This window comes from Telmatherina bonti (assembly GCF_933228915.1).
Source record: "Telmatherina bonti genome assembly, chromosome: 24".
Taxonomy (NCBI): Eukaryota; Metazoa; Chordata; class Actinopteri; order Atheriniformes; family Telmatherinidae; genus Telmatherina; species Telmatherina bonti.
Window position 1 is genome coordinate 10,965,817 of NC_136633.1, and position 18,557 is coordinate 10,984,373.

Here is an 18,557-nt window from a genome sequence, read left to right on the forward strand (position 1 = left end):
CCTTCATCTTGCCTCTTTTATTTCACCCATCCATCATGTCCCGGCCTCACCCATTCATCCTTCTTCCCTTCTCATTTATCTCATCATTCCTCCTCAGCATCCATTCCTCCCTCCTTTATCTTTCCATCCTTTTGCACTCCATCTTATCATTCATCCATCTTCACCTGCTCACTCATCTCGTTATCATTCCTCCCTCTTTCATTTATCTCTCAATATTGTCTCTTTTTCTTCCACATCCACTCTTTCTTCTTTCCTTTCTATCGTCATGTATTCCTCTCATCCTTCCTTTTTCCCAATTATCTTTTCCTCCTCCATTTACTTACTCTTTTATTCTTCCTACCTCACCCATCCACCAATCCACTCACTATCGTCATGAAATCCTCCAATCATTGCTCCCATCCATCCATCCATCCATCCATCCATCCATCAAAAATCTTGCCTCATTCATTCATCCTTTTTCCTCACCCATCCTCCCTTTTCTCCTCCATCCACTCATCCTTTTTTTCCTTCATCCATCATTTCTTCATCCCCATCCTTTCATCTCCTTCCATCTTTCCAGCCCCCTGCCCAAACATCCTTCCTTCCCTCCTTCGTTCATCTATTAATTCTTCTATCCTCCCTTCCTCATTCATCCATCCATTTCCTCATCATCTCTCACATTTAAACTTCATCTCATGTTTTCCCTTTTTATATCATCCATTTTTTCCAGGTACCACCTGGGGTATTAAGTCAGCCTGAGAAAGAACCCCACCCTGAGTCTCCTCCTCCGAGCCCTCCCCCCAGAGGTCATGGCTCCTTACTGGTGAGTTTAATACCACATAATAAAATCTTTGAAGGTCCAATCTTCAACACATAAAAATCCCAGGAAGAAGATGATGAATGAGCCAATGGGCTGCTTCCGCTTTGTCCACTGGTTCCTGTAGTAAACAGCAGGTTGCAGGTGCAGACCACCTGCACCCCCACTGACATAATGCGTCCTATGATACGTTCCTTCCTGCTGCTGCTGCTGCTGCTTGTTTAAATATGAAGATAAACCTGAAAGCAGCAGAACTGCTGACAGCTGTCCAGCAGCATGTGTGAGGGCTGAAAAGCGTTTTGACAGCTCTTCACACTCCTCCTCTATCAGCCTCCCGGCTCTCATCCAGCAGAGAGCCGCTCAGCCTGCAGAGCTCGCCGTCCCTTCACACCAGACATCTGCTCCACGCCGGCCAGTGTCAGCTCCTCCTCAGCAGCAGCTGGACACATCTATTTAAATCATTTAAAGCGTGACACCCGCGCCACATCAGCAGTATCAGGATTTTGACTCGCATTAAAACCATTTCTTTAACCTCTTTAACAAAAACTCAGCTTGGTTTCTGACAAATCAAGACTAAATTGAGAAATTATTCTCCTCAAACATAAAAAAAAAAAAACCTCAAGTAAACAAGCCACAATGGATCGTAAGGTTCCATATTTTCCCAACAGAGCTTCATAGGACCAACACAAATAACATAAAACTGCAAAAAAATTCAACAGATCTGTCTATCCACACCAAGTACAATGGAGAATTTAAAAAAAATGATAAGGATTCAAAAACAAACACACAAGGTGGCAAAAACCCATCGTGCGATGACGATGTTGTGCTGCAGAAAAGAGCGGAGAGCTTGGGGAGTTTAAGGGTTTAGTAAGGAGCTGAAGCTGGACCACAGCTGCTTCAGCAGTCAGATCGATAAAACACACTACCATGCAAATTATTCAGACAAAATACTAAGAGTATGTGTGTAAAGGTCTTCAGACTGCAGGTTTACTTGCGGTTCCTAGAGGTTCTAGAGGCAGAACCTTCAGTTATTCGCTCCTAGTTTGGCTTTGAAAAGAAGACATCCTCTCTACCTGTAAGATCTGCCTTTTATCTTCCGTTCTTGATCAAGTATAAAGTGAAGTATATTCTTACATATTCTGTCATTTTTAATCACAAGTATAATCTTACATATTATTTCATTTATTATTATTAATCAATATATAATCAATAGATTCTTTTATTATGACCTGATGTGACTCTCTAACAGAAGTAAAAACAGACACAAAGGGAGCACAGAAGAAGCAGAAACAGAGTTCCTGATGAGAAAAGTCAAGCTGATGTTTCAACTGAAACCACACACACACACACACACACACACACACACACCCATGGCTCGAGTGTAAGTTATCAGTCATTTTCACACAGAGAGGAGCAGACAACTCCTTAGAAAGTGGACAATAGCAGGTTTGTGAAGCCATGGGGAAAGAGTAGGGAGGATGCAACGTTCACAGAAGCTTCACCTGCGGACTCAACGCCAGGACTGAATAAGGAGAAGACCACAGTCCTGCAGAAGGAGCGGCGCTCTCAGCAGAAATACACATTCAGATGAATTTGCATATTCATGCACGCACATAGTCACATGATTTGTCCAGTATAAAAGAGGAGGGTTGACGTATGACAGGCGAGATCTTCAGGCTGAACTTGGGACCCTCGCATTCGATGTATTAGCTTAGCAGCTAAGGGTATCAGCAAGACCTCCTCTGGAGACATGTACAATCTTCTTTTCCTCAACAAAGAAAAGTCAATTCTAACTTGAATCCTCTGACTTGGTCTTTTTTTTCTTATTTCAACCAGATTTGAATGATGTAACCTTCTGATCAATGGTTTAATGTGTTTGCATTTTTAGATATGACAGATTTAAGAATAAAGAACGACAACAATAGTTAGAGCAGGCTTGTTGACCTTTATCTATCCCAGTTCTCCACAAACAAATCCAATCTCCGTCTTCCTAATCTATGCATCATCATATCCTTCTTCCTTCCCTCCACCCATCCATCCTTCATCCATTATTCTCTAAAGCTGGAGAAAATATCTATAAATATTCATACACACAAGCAAAAAAAACACGATTCCTTATAGTAAAAACTATTAAGTCATTGATTGTTTCCATATACTTGCTGACGGATGCAGTTGAGGCGTAAAGCTCAGTTTCATTGATAGTAAATCAGTCACACATGGAAGCGAGAGAAATCAGTGTTCAGCAAATGTAAACCCATCCCTCCATCCTGTTTTACTTTGCATCTATTAGCAGCTGGCCTGTGGGGTTATAATCCCCCAGATACACACCAAGGACTTCGCCAAAGTGGATGGCATAAAAAGTAGACAAACAGAAAGTCAGCAGGAGGAACGCTTGTAGAAATCGCCTTCCTCCCGATCCACAGATGCAGGTTAAAGCTCAGCCATGCGAAGCAGAAGCTTTATGTGAACATAAACCTGAAACACCGCTGTCTTCTCTGGATCTCTTAAAATGATCCGAGAAAATAAAAAACTCTTCTGTGCTCAGATTAGATTAGAATTTGTGATTTTTTTTATTTTTTTTTATTTTCACATCAAATATGCAGTTTCAGTTTGCTTTCTCCTGCTTTCTCTCTCTCTTCATGTCTTTTATTCCTCTCTGCAGCGCACACATTTCCAGAACACCTTTTCCCCTGGCTCTCAGGCAACTAAATATAGAGACTGGTGAAGACAGCTCGGCCTTATAACAAATGGTAAGCAGAGCGGAGCAGAGCAGAGGCTCTGCAGAGGCATGTCCATGTGCTGGAGACAGCGGAGGACATACCAACAGCTGAGGAAATACACAACAGACGCATCCATTAAGGAAACAATAGAGGATTTGCATTTGATGTCAGAAAAGGTGGATCAAACAGGTGATAGATTGCAAGAAAAAGACATTGTTGGAGAATTTGTGGCTGTTCCTGTTTTCTAAGTGCTTCTGGGTAACATGTGTCCTCAGACAAGTTGACTGCAAATCAATACAAAGTCGTTCTGACTGATGGAAGTATTAATCTGATGACAGTGGGACGCTCCATGATGATAAAATCATCTTTTATAGGACACAAAGAGCCATGTAAATGTTTGAAAAGTGTGAAAACAATGAGAATATGTCCTGTGGCCTTTGCATGCAGCTGCCAGATCTTAAACTGGGAACCACAGAAACTCCTTATGTGCTGAAGTTTCTTCTTCAAACACAGTATTTGTTAGTCAAATATCAGTTACAACTGAAAATTTGCTGAAAAAGAAAAAAGATTGTCCAAACACATTAGCTGTGTTTCTACAACACCTAAAGTGCAAAAAAAAAAAAAAAAACAAAACAAAAAAAACCTAAATATCGCAATCAGAAAGGCTCATGGAAAAACACCTAGATTTTGAAAAAAGTCTCAGATAGCTAGAAAGTTTTTACGTTTTCATGAGGCGGTTTTTCAGACGTTACGATATAAAAAAAATTTCACAAAAGAGCAATGGAAACACTTTTTTTGCTTTTACTTGTCCCAAAAGGTGATGCAGGAGATTGTGACCAGTTCAGATGGCGCGGTATGGAACAAACAAATTTAGATTTTTAGAAAAGAAAATAAGGGGGGGGGGTTGAAAATGTGTAGTAAGTTCTCTGTAGCATGTAGAAAACCCCAAAATAGCTGTGTGGCTACATTGCATAAGCCGCAGCTTAAAATCTCGTCAACCGGATGACATTTTACGAGAGCTGAGATTTATGCACTTAAAATTGTTCAGTGGAAACAGCTAAAAATCATAATTGTTGTTTGTCAAAACTTACAAATATTAGGAAAATGTAATGGAAATGCGGCTACTGACTGAATCTATCCAAATCTCCTCATTCTGCGGGTCAGTACCATGTCTTTCTACATTCCACGTAGATTTGTTTTAGGACCAAATGTTTGATTGCTTGCTAAGCCAAATATCAGCCAATCACATGGCAGCAGCTCAAGGCATTTAGTCGTGTAGATGTGATCAAGATGACTTGCTGAAGTTCAGGAGGTCAGAGAAGAATGGGCAGACTAGTTGGAGATAAAAGGCAACAGTAACTCAAATAAGCACTGGCTCCAACCAAGGTTACAACCTGGTACAAATGACGTGACCAGTGAGTGCATGTTGGTCACATTGCTGTTTAGACTGTATCGACAGCCTAAATGCTTTGGGGTGTTTTTTTCATTGAGGTAATCACTGCATCACACATGAAATCAATGTGGAAGCGTAATACCACCACCACTTTACATATTTTGCAATGGATTCAGCATAAGTGTGTTTTTAGTATCGATTGCAGGGTCAGAAGGTTACTACAGAATCCATTTTTCCATTTTGTCAGGCTTCTGACTAAATTGAACTTATTTTTTCAAAACAAGAATATTTGTGCTGTGCAGGCAGGTTTGAGTGATTTTTCAGGGTAACGTCCACATGAATAGATCTGTTGATATTATCATCTGCTTGGTGTACTGACAGGAAAAGCCTTATCTGGCGTTTGAGCTACCAAACTAATTGAAGCCCCAGGCTGACGTGGATCATACAATCTCCTTCCTGCAACACCAAGAGGAGAAGGAAGCTGTTCAAACCAGTCGCGTTGCAGTTTTACCGACCTGGTTTGGGGAACAGCGCAGCCATTGTGGTCTGACACCACTAAGAAGCAGCAGAAGGCTATAGTGGTAGACAAAATTACCAGGCTGGAACGGGAGTACTTTCACTGGGATCATCACAGAGCTGGCAAAGAGCCTCGATGAGATGGGATGCTACCATTAACAGATGGATCACCTGCGGAGGACATCACCATCAAGGATCAGCTTCCTATTGGTGGGAACCTACAACACTCTCCCATGCCCTTGTAACATCACACATTGGCATAGAGAGGGCAGGCTGTCCTCTCTGAGGGTGCCCCAAGGCAAGCCTCCAGCAGATACTGTCAAGATGTAAAGTAATCCTGAAAGTGTCATGATCAAGTCCTGACAAAGCTGGACGAGGTCTTGGACAGGTGTAGGGTAGCAGCAAACCACAGACTAATGATGTCTAAGCATGTGTTGGCAGGGAGTATGAATCTGGGGGAGCACACACCCACTGTCTTGCAAAAGGACCAGAAAGTTCACAACAAAAAAAGAGTGGCAGATTTTGGCAAACGTCAGGTAACAGTTGGTATTCCCAAGAGAGACATCTACTCTCCACCCAGACATTGTCATATCATACTGAATGGAGAAGAGGTCTCTGCTGATAGAGATAACCCCCCAGCAGCCCACCAAAGGAAACATCTTAAGTATTCCAAGTTAGCAGTGGGGTGCCAAGAGCCTGAATGGACAGCCAGGGTTTACCATGTGCTTGTTGGGGCTGCTGTCATGTGCAGGAGTAGCAGAGTCAAGTCTGAAGAAAGACAGATAGGGGCTGGGAGTGGCAAAACCCAATAAAACACACTACCATGCAAATTATTCAGACAAAATACTAAGAGTATGTGTGTAAAGGTCTTCAGACTGCAGGTTTACTTGCGGTTTCTAGAGGTTCCAGAGGTATAATGGGAGGCAAAACCTTCCGTTATTCACTCCCAGTTTGGCTTTGGAAAGAAGACATCCTCTCTACCTTTAAGATCTGGCTTCTATTTTCCGTTCTTGATCAATTATAGAGTTAGAACAGGCTTTTTGACCTTTATCTATCCCAGTTCTTCACAAACAAGTATTCCAAGTCAGCAGTGGGGTGCCAAGAGCCTGAATGGACAGCCAGGGTTTACCATGTGCTTGTTGGGGCTGCTGTCATGTGCAGGAGTAGCAGAGTCAAGCCTGAGGAAAGACACATAGGGGCTGGAAGTGGCAAAACCTGTTAATACAGTTGCAGGGAGTGGCGGGGAGACACTTGTGGGCAGTGCTGAGTTCAGTTCACTTCCACGTCCTGACGCCCAGTTTGTCTGACAAGCTCCCAGCCTTGATTCACGCGCTCCCACCATCTCTACGGCTGTCTATGTTGTCTTCTTCCTCTTCTTGTTGTTACCTTTCTTCTCTAGTTTGTTCCTTTCACGTTGGATGCAGAAGAAGACAAAGTAGACTACTGTAGAGATGATGGGAACTTGTGAAGAAAGGCTGAGTGTGGCAGGCATACTGGGCATCAGAAGTGAACTTGGCATTGCCAACTGGTGGACGAATTAACCAAACAAAAATGGCAACATAACAGATACATGGAGGACGGCAACGTAGGACACATTTTAAAACAAAATGTACAGACTTGAAGAAGGATAAATGGGCTTTCAGGGGACGAAACGTCTGAACGGCATTTTCCAACTGATGACCATCCAGCTGGCCGAATGGCATTGGTGGAGTTGCAGCAAAACAGGACACACAATGCCTCCTGTATAATGAATTGTATGTCCTGGGCTTTTGTCTTTTTTCCTATTACACTGACATATAAATTCCTCATATCATTTAACAGTAAAATGTGTAAGACAGAAAAATGTCATAGTTCAAACAAAGGTAACGAAGTAAAGGTCCCAAAAGACAGAACAAAGGGATCTATGACACCCCTTTTCGCAAAAACATAAAACTTTTACAGAGATGGTGAATTCATCATGAAAAAACATCTAAAAACATGAATAATATTCATGCATATCTAAAAGTAGAGCACGTCTCTTGCCCACGCAGAGCGGCACAAACAGCCTCTTTCAGGATCTGCAGTGTTCCCATTTTATTCATGATGATTAAAAAAAAAATCGAACAAAACAAAAAGCTACGGATGGATTCATAGAAATTTAAGAAATGGCTGCTTGTGGTTTGTTTTTACCTCTTACTGCTTTTTCTAACCTTAATAGTCTCTCCATAAAAGGCTTTTCTCAACCCAAACAGAACTTTTTGTGGTTTCCTGCAGCTTTTACTCCAATCATGAAACCACTGCTTTATTATTTTATTATGTGTTTGACTGTTCTCAAACAAGCCGAGTCTCACATTTTAAAACCACCACATACTCATAAATATCCAACAAGTGATCCAAATGTAAGATGCTCAGGCTGAGTGGATCTGCACCCAGAGGATGAACTTCGGGATGTGCAGACACCGTTTCGGCATTACAAGCTGTTAAATGGTCGTAAAACTATAAATAGGAAGAGGACTCGCATTCTTGTTTGGTAGCTAATTAGATATGACAGATTGAACGCGATAAAATGCCTCTTAATAGAAACATGGGAAGAGTTTCTCAGCAACCAGTTTAACAGCGAGTTCTGCTTTTACCAGACAGAAAACGGGGAAATATTCTGATTAAAGTAAACTGGCCACAGCTGTGATCCATCTAAAAGGATATCAGCGTAACACAACTAAGATTTAAGCTAACTAACTCCAGGCAGACATGTTTTAAAGACAAACAAAAAGAGATGCACAGTACAGATCACTGGGAATCCGTTTTACCAGTTGAGATTTCCCCCAAATCTGCTACATGATTTATGGAGTCTGCCTAATTTCCACGTGTTTACTCTGCGATGCGAGTAACTCGGGACTAAACTGAAATACAAGCGGCTGAAATAAAGAGAAGCACGAGGAAACTAAACCTCTAGCGCCTACAGGGCCATTAGCATCTGATTGGCTTTGGGAATGAAATGCATGATAGCTGGAGGCAGAAAACCTGGCAAAGCATGTTGGTGATCAGGAGTGAGAAAGATCCATCAAATATTTCTGCTTAGCTGTGAATATGAGCGTGAATGGATTGACCTGCTAAAAAAGGAATCAATAGTAATGTGGAAGCCATCCGACTTGGCAGACAATGATCCTAAAATGAGGTTTTTAATGCAACATGTTACGAAACCATCAGCAGGGTGGTTATTTCCGTGTCTGGTGACATGAAAGCCATGTCTGTGGATGTGATTCAGCAGATAAACCGTGTTAATATGCGTTCAGACTCACCCAGAACTCCCAGCCGGTAGTTGATTGTGATGACGATGACATTCCCATAGCTAGCTAGGATGCTGCCGTCAATCATGTTGCCGGTTCCCTCCATGTATGAACCTCCGTGGATGTACACCATGACTGGCTTTAACCCGTTCTCATCGTGGATATCTGCAGAGGAAAACAGACTGAAATTAATACAAAAAACTTGGGAAATTTCATAAACAATAGCAATTTTGTTTGTTTGTTTCAGTTTTTCTGTCATAAAATGTTGGTTTCCCAAATATAATCTGCTGCAAAGAAGGCAAAAAGAAAAAGGTGAAGATGAAGGAACATGCAACTGATTCATTCATAGATAAGTTAAGTAACCCAAATGCAAATCAGTGAGCACAGAGCAGCAGAGGTCCCAGGGGCCCAAAAGGCCCCTGGCTTACTATGAAAAATTCAGTTAATTGCTCATTTGTTTGCATTAAGCAATATCAAAGCATGAGATAAACAGATCTTTTAAAGGTTTCGGTATTATATATGTACCACGCACTTTACATTATTTAGCATTTAATCAGCGCTAACTTGGAAACTGTGTGGTATCTGAAGCCCAGGGGTCATCTCTGCTCCCGGATCCCTGTGAGTTCATTATTTAACTCTCCGCATAATTATTTATGAAACACATAAGAAAGTTGAAAATGGAAAAAAATGGCACTACATATACTATATTTATATAAGCAATGCAGATTTGTACATTTCAGAGAAATATTAAGCAACAAAAAAAATAAGAAAAAGAATCATAGATGACTTTAAACCTTCGACATCTGAACATTATTTGGAGGGAAAAATGAGGAATGAATGTCTGAATGCTGTTTGTTCTCCTCCATCAATCCATTTTATATTTCCACACAATCCAGTTCAGAGTTGCAGAGGGTTGGAAGCGATGCCAGCTACCAGGTGAAAGGTGGAGTAAAAATTACTGAAACAAGTCATTCAGGAAGTGGTTTAATTTTGTAGTCCAACTGGATGCGGCTCAATTCAGTCCCATTCATTCATTCTTGTGCATTTCATGACAACAGTATTCATATAATACCAAATTATTAAATTGGTATCTAGTCAAAGAGAACAATGGATTGTATGATTAATCTCCAAAGGAAGATTTTAATAACTGATCATTATATAAACATATCTAAAAGAACTGAAGTTCATTTCATGTAGGCCAAAAGACCTCTGATGTTCATGAGACAAGCGTCACATGGCTGGTAAAAAAAAAACACCCCAAAACAAACAAACAAGTCACCCATGAAGGTGACAATTACATCTTAAAAAGAAGGTATTTCAGTCCAAACCAGAGCACCTAATCATAGTTGTGCCTGCTGTAACGTTATAATGTAAAAGTTTGTTCTAAAAAGTGAATTAACGCTGACACGTTTTAAGTGTAATGACGTTTTATTCAACTATCAAGATTCCGTCCTCAGCTTGTGGATGGTTGACTGCGCTGTATGTTACTGTCTCATCTTATGAGAAATATATGGCCTGTTAAAGGAAACCTTACAGAATAAAGTTATGGAAATGATTATGTAACTTGTACCCCCCTGATGTTGCTTGTTGTGGTTTAAGTTACCAGGCACTTTTACGAGTTGTCTGTAAGGCTTCAAGCAAATGACTGATCCACTGGACGACTACACCTCCACTCACCAACCACTTCATCAACACAAACCATCAGTGAACACAGAACATGTCCAACCTTGCATAGATGGGCTACAGTAGGTGAAGACCACATCAGTAACTCAGGCTTCGTTTCACACAGACTGACAAAAGATACTCCAATAGTCTCCACAGTCAGCAGAGCAGCGTTGGGATGTGGTGGAACAGGAGATTCTCATCATGAATCATACACTGTATGATGCTTCATGTAAATATGAAGCTAAATCTCTGAGGAATGTTTCCAACACTTCGCTGAATCTATGACACCAAGAACTAATGCAGCTCTGAGGGTCCAATGTGGTGTACGGAAAGTGGACCTGATAAAGTGGTCAGTCAGTGCATGCCTTAATCTGTGTGCTACTCTATGTGTGTTAATATTACAATTATTACACTGTAAAAAAAATTCATTGAATTTAAATAGCAAGACAAGCTGCAAAGATTTTTTGGGATTTAACTCAACTAGGCTGTGTTGTACTAAATTAAATGGTTTTATCAGAATTTAACACAGTTAGGATATATATTTAGGTCTAGCTGAAACAACCTGTGTTTTAAAGCTGAAAATATTGGTGAAAAATGTATTTATTCAACTTAATAGGCTATTGGAACTTTGATTTACCTACATAATGTGGGTTCACTTGAGAATCTTGGCAGAGTTTATGCAAAAATGCTTGGAAACCGGTTTCCTTCATTAGTTTTCTCATCTATTATTTCTTTATATGAGAAATTTGTATTTCATTAATCCATTTACTTGCTCACTCCAGTGTAGGGTAACAGAGAATTGGAGTATATCCCAGCTGGTTTTAGGCAAAACTCACCCTGGCAGGCCACTGCCACAGGCAAATTGAGGACAACTCAATCTTAAGAAGAATGTATAGCAAACAATGAACCATTTAAGCAGAATGAGGAATCTGGAGAACATGGAAAGAACTTGGAGAACCCAAGCAAGCACATGGAAACTCCATAGAGAAAGACCCGGATTTACCTTCCTCCCTTGGCTGAGACTCAAACCAGGAACCTTCTCGCTGTGATGCTGCTAACAATCACAACATGCAGAGCAGTATTTAAATTCCTCTCCAATTTTCTTTCAACACTTTACATACTGAAGATTCAAGAACATCTAATATTTGCCTATAACCTGCATACATATGTCCATAACCAGTAGAGAGAATCTAAATGGAAACCATACACACTAATTCAGTCATATATACCCTATTGTAGCATGTCTGAACTCTTATTTAGTAGCCATTATTAACGTATCTATATCCCTGTTTACACCATGCTCTGGCCTCTTGTTTACACGGTAACAGAGTTTTGGGTGGATAGAATTGCAAAGATTCGACAACAATCTCAAGAGTAAAGTTTTCTTGCAACGCAAGGTGAGTGTGACAAATACTAGTGCCGAGTTAGCAACATATTAGTAAGCTGCTGTGTACCGAAATGCCATGGATATACGTAAACGGTGGTTTGACCTTTTCACTAGTTCAGAGCAATAATTTTTCATGCTGCCCTCTAGCGGTGACCTCCAGTACTGAACATTTTAGCTACAGCATTATTGCTTTGTTCGCAGCAAGTTTATACACAGACATAGTTGAATGTTGCTGTGTAGCATAAACAGCAAGTATTTCCACAAGAAGTTACAGAAAATAACACAGACCAACCGGTGTCAAAATGCAGAAGTTAACTCTGAACTCAGCACTAAACTCTGAACTCAGCACTGCCCACTAGTGGATGAATCGACTGAGCAACCATGGCAACGTAAAAATTGAATGGAAGTATGAGGCGCTCTACATATGACAAGGTTTGAAATGGGCGTTTCCAGTTTCGTATGTGAGGGAGCAAGACGGTTGTTTCATTGGAAAGTTTCACCAGGGGGGCACACTACATCAATTTCAGGTCCTATTTATATTTCCTCTCCACTGAAATAATGTTACTTTGCTGTTGTGTTCGTACAATTATGTCAGATACAAACATGAAAAGGTTTTGCATTTTGCGTGGGTCATGGCATCATGGTGATGATTAAGATTTGAACAACCATTTCACCTGCATGGTGAACTTTGTTGCATTTATGGAGGTATAAATAATCTAAAGTTGTCTCAACTAAAGAATTTTGTTTTTGCACAACTGAGTTTAATCATCTTTAAATAGAAAACTTCTGAAAAAATGTGAAGATGTCAAAGTTGTAGTTTGTGTTTTTAGAGTGTAAGAAGAAACCATAAATATACAGTAAATTATGACCATATAAACTGTGTTTTCCTTTAAAACATTTTGAATGATCAGGTGTAGAAATATACAAGTACTATTCTATTCTAATCTACAGTCATTTAGCAGACGCTTTTATCCAAAGTGACTTACATACACGCTAAAATCACGATAGTAGAGACCCATTTAATAATCTTAGGTTTCTCTTACAACCAGTAATGTTTGGGGAGAAAACTAGATGACTTTGGCACTTCAGGCACACAGGTCCATTTTGTGTTGTTTCTTTTTAAACAGACAAAACTTTATTTTCCAGTGAATATGTTGTGTCTTCCAACAAAAGAGCAACTACTTTAACACTATAACACAAGCAGGAATGGTAGGTGGTGTTAATGGAACGATTTGACTTTTTCCTGATGGGAATTTTACGGCTTATTCCTGTAATCGTTACTTGTGTCTGCTCTGTCACCTCCTCCATGTAATCTTTGTGTAATGCATCGAGGAAAATGGCAATTAGGGCAGATGAATGCCTTGTTTATGAAGCTCTCCAGTCGTGATTAAGCAGGGTGATTAGTACATGCGTAGGTGGTGATTATAAAATAACACTGGGCCCTTTGCATGAAATAAGATGGAAGGAAAAGAAAAAAAGATCTTTTGAACATGGTTTGCAATAAATGAGCCTGCAGCATCCGGAGCTCTCAGCTGACTTTAACATGAAATTCTAGGAGCTCTAAAAATTTGATACAGAAATGTTATTTGCAGGCATTTTTGTCTTTTAACCTCACTTTATTTTAACCCTACAGATGGAAAAAAGCAGTAGTGTCGTTTCTGTACTATACCGAGCTGTTTCTACACTGCAAAAACTCAGCCTTAGAAAACAAGAAAAAATATACAAAGATGAGGTAAATGTTGCTTAAAATAAGATAAATTATCTGCCAACAGAACAAGAACATTTGGCTTGTCAAGATTTCCTAAAACAATTAGAAATACTCTTAAAACAAGAGGAATTCTCTGGCATAAAAACTAAGAATTATCTTACCTTGTAAAAAAAAAATAATCATATGTGTACTCAGTTTAAGATTTTTAATCTTAGATTTCAGTTTTTGCAGTGTACCTGGAGTTTACAGCAGAATGAACCCATTACCTCTGAACCTGCAAACTGGGCTACTTGGAAATCTTTTCAGTGTAATTTTGGATGGAAGCTGCAGCTGAGAAACAAACTCTGATCTTCAAAAATTCAGTTGAGATGTTAGCATATAGTAGATTTCATGTTAAGATGTCCTTTTACAACTTAAGCCTTTTTCGTCCCACAAGGGAAATTCTTTCCCACAGACCGAACCTGAACTCATCACCAAGTAGGCAGAACTGCACAGACAACATCACAGCTCAGTCAGGCTTGTTGTGCAGGGCAGCTATGACGGTAGACATCAAGCTTTTTCCTCCCTGCACTGCAGTGTCCTACATGTACGCCCTGAGGGAGATGGGGTGAGGTATTCATGTAGTGGATGTGTAGAGTCCTGTGCTATTAAGATTGCATGCGGTTGTCTTTGAGTCAGTGAGGTTGGATGTTGGCAGAACAAGGATTTTTGCAGCGATGCTGTTAATGCGTGTAAGTTTCGTCCAGTTTTTAACAGTATGTGGAGCACGCAGACATAGAGTCCTCTACATTCACAGGTGGCTTGAAGTATGTAATGCGTTGATCAAAAGTGTTTTTATTGTCCAATAATACTCCAAGATATTTTTACTAACTGGAATATCTAACATGTTGATAGTTATTTCATTTCAACTGCCCTTTCAATTAGATAAATTATTGTAAATATGAACCATAAATAAATGTGATTCTATACTAATGAGGCTTTCTGTTCATTTTGGTTAGTAAATGTTGTATTTTTTTATACAATCTGTAAATGGTTATATTCTAAACTGGTTTCATTCTGCGTCTGATGTTTTAAAACTAGTTTTTAGCAGAGCTGATGTGATTCAGTGTGTTCTTCAGCTGGAACTCTTCCAGTATAATGTGACTTCCCAGCCAGCATGTCCATGTGGGGCCCATCAGGGGGAAATTGTATGTGAGTTACATTTATCTTCCCAGGCTGGAACTGACCCATACAGAGGTTGAACTGACATGCAACTGATTATTTTCATTCATTCATTCATTTTCCGAACCACTTAGTCCAATTCAGGGTCGCAGGGAAGCTGGAGCCTATCCCAGCCATCATTGGGCGAGAGGTAGGGTACACCCTGGACAGGTTGCCAGTCCATCACAGCAGCTGATTATAATTAGCCAGTTACCACTGTCATGAAGGAGCCAACCGGTGTTCATGTGATGGGTGGGATGTGTTAGGACACTTTAGACGTAAATCTAATGCAACAAACTTGTAGCGGGAGTCGTCTTTCAACTTGAAAGTTGGGGGATCGATTCCAGGCTTCTCCTGACTGTGTGCCGAAGTGTCTTTGGGCAAGACACTGAACCCCAAGTTGCCCCCCGATGTGCCTTCCTGGGTATACATGTACGTCGCTTTGGATAAAAGTGTCTGCTAAATTACATTTGGTTCTTGCTGATAACCCAGCTAGCATGACACGTGGGGCCCATAAGGGTTAAAACTGGGCTGCAGATAACGGTCCCATTTCACCTGTGTTTGTCCACTTCGGTTTCTAATTGGTTCTGACTGGGTTTCAGATACGCCCAAATTGTTGAGTTGTACAGGACCCATGTAGTCCCCATATCCCAGCTAGCATGTCCTTGTGGGGCCCAAAAGCGTTAAATTTGGTCAAATTTTGCAGGTATCGTGTGGTTTCAGTTAAATGAAACCCTGAAGCCTGTGTGGGCCCCATGAGGGATGCTGGGGCACCAGGCAGGCTACGTGGGCATAAACAGGGCAAATTTAAAAGCCCAATCGGTTTGGCTTAATGGGCCCCGAAGCTGGGCCTCACCTAAAACCTGGCTAGTTACCATAAGTTGCAGTCAGTCCCTCCTCTGTACAGGTCAGTTCCAGCCCAGGAACATAAACGTAACTCACACCCAGTGTTTGGGGCTCAAGCTGTTGGCAGTGTCTCTCTGAGCCCAGCACTGTGGCCCTTACTTGTGACCGCATTTACAATACGTTTCTTATTGAGTTAAAAAAAAAAAAGGTTCCTCCTTTGTTTTCTTTTCTCGGGCTTCCAATAAAAGAATCCGGTTAACGAAATTAAAACGTGCAAGCAGTAGTTACTTTCCTCTGGTCAACTTTCTCGGACAGGGTTACACCTTTTTCCTTCAGAACTGCCTTTACTCTTGGTGCGATAGACTCAACAAGCTGACAGAAACATTCCTCAGAGATTTTTCTCCATGTTGGCATAATAGCATCACACAGTTGCTGCAGATTTGTCTGTTGGGCTGAGATCTGGTAACGACAGAGGCCATTGGAGTACAGTGATGGGGGGACACTGGTGCATTATCCAGTGTCCCCCCATTAGAAGATACGGCACTGTGGTCATAAAGGGATGGACACGGTCAGCAACAAGGCTGTCAGTCGGTATTAAAGGTCCAGTAAGAGCTCTTGACATGTCGCAACATTCTTATCTTAAAGCATGAGTCAGCTACCGGATTTTTAAGTTGGTGTTGTCCAGATCTTTCTCACACATTTCTGTTTCTATCAGACCATTTTCTTTCCCTGCTTAACAACTTTCACGCATCTCATTACCCCGTACAGGCTGCGTACCTCTCGCTTTTAAGTCTGCTGTTTCTTTTAAGGTAAAATTTCACTTTAATCCTGAAAAACTATTCAGGCCAAACATTTTATCCATCTAAAGATCTATATCCAGCCTACCCTTTTATTCCTGAAAGTCTTTAAAAAAGCCTCTGGGAATAAATTAAAATCCCATTTGCAGAGAAAATGCTTGTTAAAGGTATTTAAATTAAATCATAGTTCAGAAAAGCAGCGAGTGAAAATGACGGATGCTCTTGTGATGGCCTCAGACTGTCTGGAAATGTCCTGTTCAATCCCACGGGAACTTTTGATGCCACTGATCTCAGAACTGAATAATTGAGGCCAGATGAAAATAATGAGCATGATCAGCATGTTTTTAAAGACCTTTTTTGTCTGACTTATCTGTAAATTCTCCTCCTGTGAATTCAGATCTCAAGAGCTCTTTTCCATCACTGACAAAATGAACACCTCCAAGACACATAAGATATTTATTCCTGCTTTTACGAACGGGGACGCCGGTAAAATAGTGAGAAGTTCATTTTGATAAGGAAATGACTTAGATGCAGAAAGTCTAAGAGATATGCTCGATGTAAAGGAATCCATATCTGGTGTTGGAAAAAAAAATATAGAAACATATTTTCATTCATCTATTCACTAGCCTAGCCGCTAAGTCCAAAGAAGGGTTGCAGGGAGCTGGAGCCTATCCCAGCAGTCTTTGGGCGAAAGGCAGGGTACACCCTGGACAGCTCGCCAGTCCATTGCTGGGAAAAATATTTTTAAAAATAAAAACTACTGTTACAAATCTGTGTCTTTAACATCTTAAATATCTGTTCCTCTTTTCCATTATCTTTCATCCATATCAAGCTGTCCAAATTACGAAGGCCACAGCAGATCCTAAATGCAAAGAAAACAAAGCATTTTCATCTACTATTAAAAACTGGAGCCATCAGCTGTTGAATTGTCTCATAGTCTCATTATGGCAACCGATAAGCTGACTTTATTTGTGAATGATAGACTGGTGGAAGCTTTGTTTCTGACCCCCAAAGAGCACAAAGGGTCCCCAAGGCTTTTACCATTTAGTCATTGTGATTAATGTCCACATAGAGGCAAGTTAAAGCGTGTCTGCTCAAGTATTTTTTAATCATCTGGACATTCTGTCTTCATAGAAACTGGCATTTTGGGAGCCCAAGTTCGAAATGTTTTAAATCAGGTCCCCTTTAAGCCACTTCTAAGTCTACAACCTGTTCATCCAATCAGTTTTTGTTCAGGTACACGCGTTTAGTGAGGTCAATGAGCATCTCTATCCAGATAACTATGTTATTTCCTGCAACATATAGATAAAAAACATGTCTGAGGAAGGCAGCAGGGTAGGTGAGTTGTCTCTATTTAAACACCGATTAGTGTTTGCATGAAAAAGGTTCAAGATAAACAACAGCGATATCATGAAAGTTATGTGTTCAGCAGCGTGGATCATGTTTCACACAGATGCTCAGATGTTCTCCCCACATTCTGACCACCCACGCATCCAGCCAAGGAAGAACCACAGAGGAACACTCAGCAACTCACCTGTACAGACCTAAAAGTTCACTTTAAAAGGCTTAGACAGACAGACAGGAACAGGAATTACAATATGAAACCTGCTTCTATAAACTAGCCTGCTTTTCATTAATGTTGCTATAGTAACTCTTGAAGTTGTTTTAAGCTGCCGTCAACGAATACACTCATCACATGTTGGGTTTATTGGCACCATAATGCCTGATCCTGTAGAACTGGAAGCTGTTGTACACAAACAGCTCTCTGGCAATCCTGCACTTCCTGGTCTCGCTCGGCCTCTCCTCTCTCTCCACCTGCAGCTGTGCATGACAAGATGAGCACACCTGTCCTTTATCACTGTCACTATGAAGCCAGATGTCTACCAAAGCAGTCTGTTGTTAAACTACAAGCTCCTGATTCCTACATTTGACCATCATGGTGAATATAATCCTTCTGATAAATTGAATCATCTCAGAAAAGGAAATATTTTGCTTAAAATTTCTTTTTAATATATGTATGACAGGAATTAGGTCATATATTGGAAATGAAGGGAAATATGTGCACACGCAGACACACACTCATGCTTCCACAGGCAATCATCTTTCATTTATAATAGCTGAAAAAGCACAGAAGGAGGAAAAGTAAATAGTAGAGATCTCCGATGTTGTTGGCATTCCGATATGCTCAGCTGATATCGACATTGAAATGCCACATTGAAAATTATCAGTATCGGTTTTTACTTTTGTATCGACAAAACTTTTA

General features: G+C 40.5%; 1 protein-coding gene across 4 annotated transcripts in view; it reads right to left on the minus strand.

The window, feature by feature from the left end:
- Positions 1 to 18,557, minus strand: part of nlgn4xa (neuroligin 4 X-linked a) — a gene marked incomplete at its 3' end in the record, with an annotated part of 107,375 nt that overhangs the window by 51,554 nt on the left and 37,264 nt on the right. For 2 of the 4 annotated variants that reach the window (XM_079263608.1, XM_079263610.1), the window contains exon 2: positions 8,704 to 8,856. In XM_079263608.1, the coding sequence (XP_079119734.1) occupies positions 8,704 to 8,856 (153 nt within the window). Of the gene's footprint in view, positions 1 to 8,703; positions 8,893 to 18,557 lie in introns of all 4 variants that reach the window. The other 2 variants (XM_079263607.1, XM_079263609.1) reach the window with 2 other exon arrangements.